At 39.0% G+C, this 6,430-nt stretch overlaps 1 protein-coding gene across 1 annotated transcript in view; it reads right to left on the bottom strand.

The window, feature by feature from the left end:
* Window positions 1–5,595: 5,595 nt before the first annotated feature.
* Window positions 5,596–6,430, bottom strand: part of LOC138379100 (tetratricopeptide repeat protein 6-like) — a 40,949-nt gene continuing 40,114 nt past the window's right edge. Inside the window, exon 12 of the mRNA XM_069464412.1 lies at window positions 5,596–6,140. Within this exon, the coding sequence (XP_069320513.1) occupies window positions 6,004–6,140 (137 nt within the window). The 3' untranslated portion in view covers window positions 5,596–6,003. The remainder of the gene's footprint in view (window positions 6,141–6,430) is intronic.

Genomic DNA, 6,430 nt, shown 5'->3' with positions numbered 1-6,430 from the left:
CCAGCTGCACCCATCAAGCAACAATACAATAATACTGTCAAGTACAATGTTTCCCAAAATGTAATATGAATAACTCTGGTATAAAAATAGATATTTTAAGTTAGAAAAAGGATAAATTTTTAATAATTATGCATTTATTTTTACAGATTTCTTCTTTTAAAATAAATTCAATTAATATTATCAAGTCAATTTAAGGAAACATATCGAGTAAATAAAAGTGGAACAAAGTTTGGGCAACATTGTTATGCCAGGGGTACTCTAAACTGATTATTTAACCTTTGTGTTCTTCGTTTTTTTCCTCTGTCAAATGGTAATAACAATACCTGCCTCATTGGTAAGGGGGAAATGAAAATGTCCTTAAGCCATAGCTGAGGGTTTGGTACATAAGAGGTTTTTAACAAATGATGGTGTCCTTTTTCTCCCTTTCTTACTACCTACGTGTTACCTTTCTGCTGTCAATTCCTATTGGGTCTTTACTATTAAAGATGAAATATAAGATGTTGCACATTGCCTATATTTCAAATTAAATGCTTGAGATTACCTTATTACTACTGAGCATTTCTCTAAAGTTAGGATGGATAAATAGATAGGGAGAAGATAGATAGATAGATAGACAGACAGTCATAGGCATAAATACACATATATATGCCCGTACAAAAAGAATTGCTAAAGACTGGAAATCCTTTTTATGTGCTAAAATCATTAGAAAGGCAGACAAAGACCTTTGATATCATTATAATAAAGACTGTGTTTATCTTGTCTTGTTTTTTTCAGGTGAATAGGAACGGAAAGTGCCGAGTGGGCTTTGAAACTAAAATAAGACTTCACTCCAACTCCACCATTCACTAGCTGCACAACCCTGACCATATAATTCAATCCATCAGAGCCTCAATTTCCTCATCTAATGATGATATCTACAGACCTTAGGAAGCTACTGAGAAACTAGAGGCAGTATAGGTGAGGCACGGAACCCTATACCTAACCCTATTAACCATAAAAATTATGGTTATTATAGTTATTAGTTTCAAGTTCCAATTATCTTCTTCTGCCCATGGCCAAACTATATAAACACCTCAATGTAGAGAAAATACTCTATCCACGTGAAAGTAAAATAAAGCTCTAAATTAAAAAAAAATAATAATAACAGTATCAGTCAAAGTTCAGTTGTGAATACCAGAAGGCACTCCAGTAATTTTAACAAGAAAGGGATTTTATACAAGGAACTGAGTGCTCACATCACTGGAAGGTCTAGAGAAGCAGACTCCAGGTTGGGCCATCAGAAAAGCAATGCAAAGCACAGGCCACACCAGGGGAGATGTCGCCCTGCCATAAAGAGGAAGCTGGGAAAGCAAGAAATGGACACAACTGTTGGCTCCAGGGAGACCTACACTCCGTCCAGAGTTGGAAACCATGACCGTGATGGTTGACTACAGAGCAGGGTTGCCAAATGAAACACAGGATGCTCATTTAAATGTGAATTTCAGAACAACAACTTTTCATTTCAGAAATGTTTTTCTAAAATTAATAAATTGTGGAATAATTTTTAGTATAAGTATGTCCCATACAATAATAAAAACATACACTACAAAAAAAAACTTGCTGTTGATCTTAAATTCAAGTTTAACTGGCTGTCCTACGTTTAACTAGTAGTCAGAATTATTCATAATTTATCTGAAATTCAAATTTAACCAGGTATTCTTTATTTTTATTTGCTAAATCTGACACCTCTACTCTAGAGCCACCCAGAACCTCCTGTTTTTGTTTGTTTGTTTTGGGTTTTTGTTTGAGACAGGGTCTCGCTCTGTTGCCCAGACAGTGCAGAGGCATCATCATAGCTCACTGCAACCTCATACTCCAGGGCTCAAGCGATCCTCCTGCCTCTGCCACCCGAGCAGTTGGAACTGCAGGCACACACCATCACACCTGGCTATTTTTTTTATTTTTTGTAGATAAGGCATCTGGTTACGCATGCTTGTCTCCAACTCCTGGCCTCAAGTGATCCTCCCTCCTCAGCCTTCCAAATGTTGGGATTACAGGCATGAGCCACTATGCCCAGCCTGGAAGCTACTGTTTTAGAACCAGCAGAAAGGTGCCTGGCATAATACTGCCTCAATTCAGCCTCATGGGATTGCGTCAAATTGGCAGAAACTAAATCACCTCAGGAACGCTGGGCTGCTGGCTGCCAAGACCTTGGGAGACAAAACTTTCAGCGTTTCAGTGTCTATTTCTTTTATTTTCTTTATTTTTTTGAAACAGGGTCTCATTTTGTTGTCCTAGCTAGAGGGCAGTGGCATCATCCTAGCCCACTGCAACCTCAAACTCCTGGTCTCAAGCCAACCTCCCAGCTCAGCCTCCTGGGTAGCTAGGACTAAAGGCCTGCACCAATATGTACAGCTAATTTTTGTTTGTTTGTTTTGTAGAGACAGTGTCTCAGTTTGTTGCTCAGGCTGGTCTCAAACTCCCGGACTCAAGCAATCCTCCTGCCTAGGCCTCCTAAAACGCCGGGATTATAGGCATGCAGAGTGATGGCCTCACTTTCTGTATTAAAGAAGGCATAAGAAGTCTGAAGGACATAGGACAAACAATTCACCACAATAGCTATACAATAATATTTATTTGTTGTATTTTTAATTTGTTCTTTATTTAACAAATATTTCATGAACTCTAATGTCACTGGAGATACAGCATTAAACAAAAAAGACAATGTCCCTGTCTTCATAGGGCTTATAGTCTAATGGAGAAAAAACACAAATTAACAAAAAACCTGAAGATTACAGAAATGTATAAAATTGAAGGTAAAAGTCATTTATAATCCTATCACTCATCTTTCATCTTGATATGTAAAAAAATTTTTTTAGATAATATGCATCTATGTACTTACTGTAGATAAATGAAGCCCAACCAATAAGTCTTACATTGATGGGAAGTACGTAGGCTCAGTCTGTATGAAATCTAACCACTTTGTTCCTCTTCCCTGGCAGCATCAGTGCCTGATTTAGCTCCCATGACCTCCTGAAGTCACCGTCTCCCTTGTTTTCCATCCTCCCTCCATCCTGCCTTCATCCTGCTACTTTTCCTTTATCTGCTGTGGTTCTTCCAACTGTCAGAGTGGGACACCTACAGGACAGGGCAAGCCTTTTCCCGTAGAATACTGATCAATTTTCATATATCTAATTTGTATCCGTGGTGCTAAAATATCCCACACTCCACTATTGTGAGGATGGAAGAAGACAAAAGGAAGGAAGAAAGAAATCTCTCTCTCTCTCTCTTTTTCTCTCTCCCCCTCCCTTTCTCTGTATCTCACACACAGTAAGTCTTAACTCCTTGTGTTGTGTTTTAACTCCTGTATCTAGCAGTAAGAATTCCCCATGAGGATCTACTACATGGCCACATTTCCCTCCCACCATTTCTTCATAAAAAATCTACTCCAGCCCATCTCCAAACACACTTTTTTCCCCCACTTCTGTGTCTCTGTCTCAACAATCAGTCTGTATGGAGGGCCTTACTATTCAACATTGCCTATGGGCGTTTACCTCTGCTCAGGACCCGGCTTAAATGCCTCTTCCTCAGTGACAGTATCTTAGATTCAATTCCTCCAGACACAGATCCTGAGACAAAGATTTCAGTGCAAGTGGTTTACTTGGGAGGAGATCCCAACCAGCCTTTGCCAGAGGAGAGGGAGGTGAGAGAGGGAAGGGAAAAGGCCAACAAAGGGTGTGTTATAGCAGTTATATTGTGGCCAACTGGGGCTCAACCTCACTGGGGAAGTCAGGGGGAGTTCCTCCCCCAAGAGGCGAGGGAGCAAGAGTTTATGCTTTAATCCCCGAAGGTTGCTCCTAGCATCATTAACTCCTGTGCAGTTCTGGCCTGGCCTCTGCATAGACTGAGAAATGCCTCAGGTGGAAAATCATAGGTGCTTGCAGTAGGGCACTGTTGGTGCATACAGAAACTGTGGGTGCCCAGGGAAAATGGGCAAGGGGACATAAAGTATTTTGACAAGTTAGACATGACTTATGACCCCTGGTTTGTATCATTTCCCCATCATTATCACATCCTGCCTCACGTTGTAAGTATTTGTGTACAATTAGAAAAAATATTAAATTGGCCAGGTATGTTGGCTCATGCCTATAATCCTAACATCTTGGGAGGCTAAGGTGGTAAGATCACTTGAGACCAGGAATTTGAGACCAGACTGAGCAACATATAAAATATGTCTCTACAAAAAATACAAAAATTAGCTGGGTCTGGTGGCACATGCCTGTAGTCCCAGCTACTTGGGAGGCTGAGGGAGGAGGATCATTTGAGCACAGGAGTTTGAGGCTGTGGTGAGCTATGATGACACCACTACACTCTAGCCTGGGCAATAGAGTGAGACCCTGTCTCAAAAATGTATATATTAAATTAAAATTAATTGTCTTAACCTAGGCTCCCCCAGAAATGACAGCCTGAGGCAAAAGCTTCTGTGCTATCACTTCATCAAGAAGTACAATCCCAGGAAAGCAGGGATGGTGAAAAAAGGGAGCGAGGCAGGGAAGAGAGAAGCATCGGCATGAGGTGTGTTTTGAAAGGTGGCCACTGGTAAGTGCAACTGATTGCTTAGTCACCCAGGCCATCCTCCAGGAAGGTATACAAAAAGGACACTGCACCCAGAGATGGAAGGGATTAGAATTCATCTACCAGTTCGTTTCTCCCATCATCAAATGTTCACTGGACAGGGACTAGGGTCCCCTGCATATCCACAGTACACATGGGTGAGCCCTGAGAGAATCCCACAGCATCTGATACCTCGGCGTTGACAAAGAAGCCTCAGAACAGTCAGCAAGAGACGTGTGGCACAGGCGGGAGGCACAGGTGCATGAGGTTAGTCTGAATCTCATCTGTGGCTGGGGTAGGGACAAAGTGAAGTGAGGGCAATAGGATCTGAAGCAGCTTATTAAATGTGTCCGATTTACCACCTGAAATAACTCATTAGGGATGACTCAATCCTCATGTGAACCCATATATCATGCCAATAAAATTATCCTGAAATGGTACACTTTCAGGGTTTACAAATTGAAATCAACTTTCTATTATGAAAATCTGGTGAATCAAACTGAAAGGAAGCTGACTGGATAGAAGTGCTTTTTCTAAAATGCATGATGATAATTACTATGAAAACAGGTCTCTGAGGAGATGGAGAGGTACTGGAAGAGTAAAACCAAGAAAGAAAATAAACCGAGTGAAGCCAATCTGAATGAATTAAAAGTTAGGAAGCCTTGTTATTATCAGTGAGCCAAAGGGAAGGGGTTCTCTGGTTCATTCAAGGACATTCTATAAAAAAATTTGTAGCTGTTTTAATTTATTTTTACTCATCAACTGCTATGATGCACTAGTTGTAAGTGCATACAGATTTTATATAAGTTTATGAAATCTGCATTAGGGAGGCAGAGGGATTATCTCAAGGGAACAGGATGCTCAAAATCTCTATAAGTGCTGCCTTGGGAGGCAGGCTCCATGCAGAAGGGAAACATGTTTATCTAATGGAAGAATATGGGTACCAGGAAGGATACAGGCCAATATATGCATTCTTTAAAGGGGAGAGAAAATACACTTGAATTCAATTTCTTTATAGTTGTCAGCTCTATATTTATGTTTTTAAATCTAGATACTGTTGAATATATTATGAGTAGGGATTGATGAAAAGGTCAAAGACACTTTTTCTATAAATTAAGGAAACTATTTTAAAGAAAATATTTTAAGTGTTAAGAAACATTCCCATTTCAACTCTGCATCATATAAAGAAATGCAATTATTGAGGCATTCCAAAAATTCAGAAAATGATCTAAAAGTTTTATAATGAATGTGTAACATAAACATTTTGTTAAAATGCATTAAAGGGTTATATAGAAGAGTAGGCATAATGAATACAATAATGAAAATAGTGCAACCTTTTAAACAACAAATGTATTTCAGTTTTAGGAAGAACAGCTGTGTAAATTACTGCAGAAACCACAGTCTATGTAATTATGTAACTGGAGCATATTCTTCAAGATCAAGTGCTTGGTTATAGTCAGCCATAGCTTCCTCAATCAGGCCTATTTTACCACGAACCTTTGCTCTAAGATTGTATGCTACAGCATCATTAGGCACCAAAGACAGGGCTGCAAAAGAAAAAAATTTCAAGGTGTGTTTATGCTAGCATTCAAAAATATCTCATTTTTTAAAAACAAAATTTTATAATATAAGAACTTTAATATTATTGATATGAAAACATTTTTCTTCAAACATAACTATTTAGTCAAATTAATTAAAAATATTTAATCTTCTTAAGAAAACTATCTTGGAGAAACACAGTATGATGTCTTTCTTTGAAAGGTTGGTATTGTCTGTGATGATTTCCTAATAATTCTCTATATTTCAGCTTACCAAAGCTGTTAGTAACAATGTTACA

Source organism: Eulemur rufifrons, chromosome 2, assembly GCF_041146395.1.
Source record: "Eulemur rufifrons isolate Redbay chromosome 2, OSU_ERuf_1, whole genome shotgun sequence".
NCBI lineage: Eukaryota > Metazoa > Chordata > Mammalia > Primates > Lemuridae > Eulemur > Eulemur rufifrons.
Note: the sequence above shows the minus strand (reverse complement) of the source record. Positions and strands in the feature narration are given on the sequence as shown.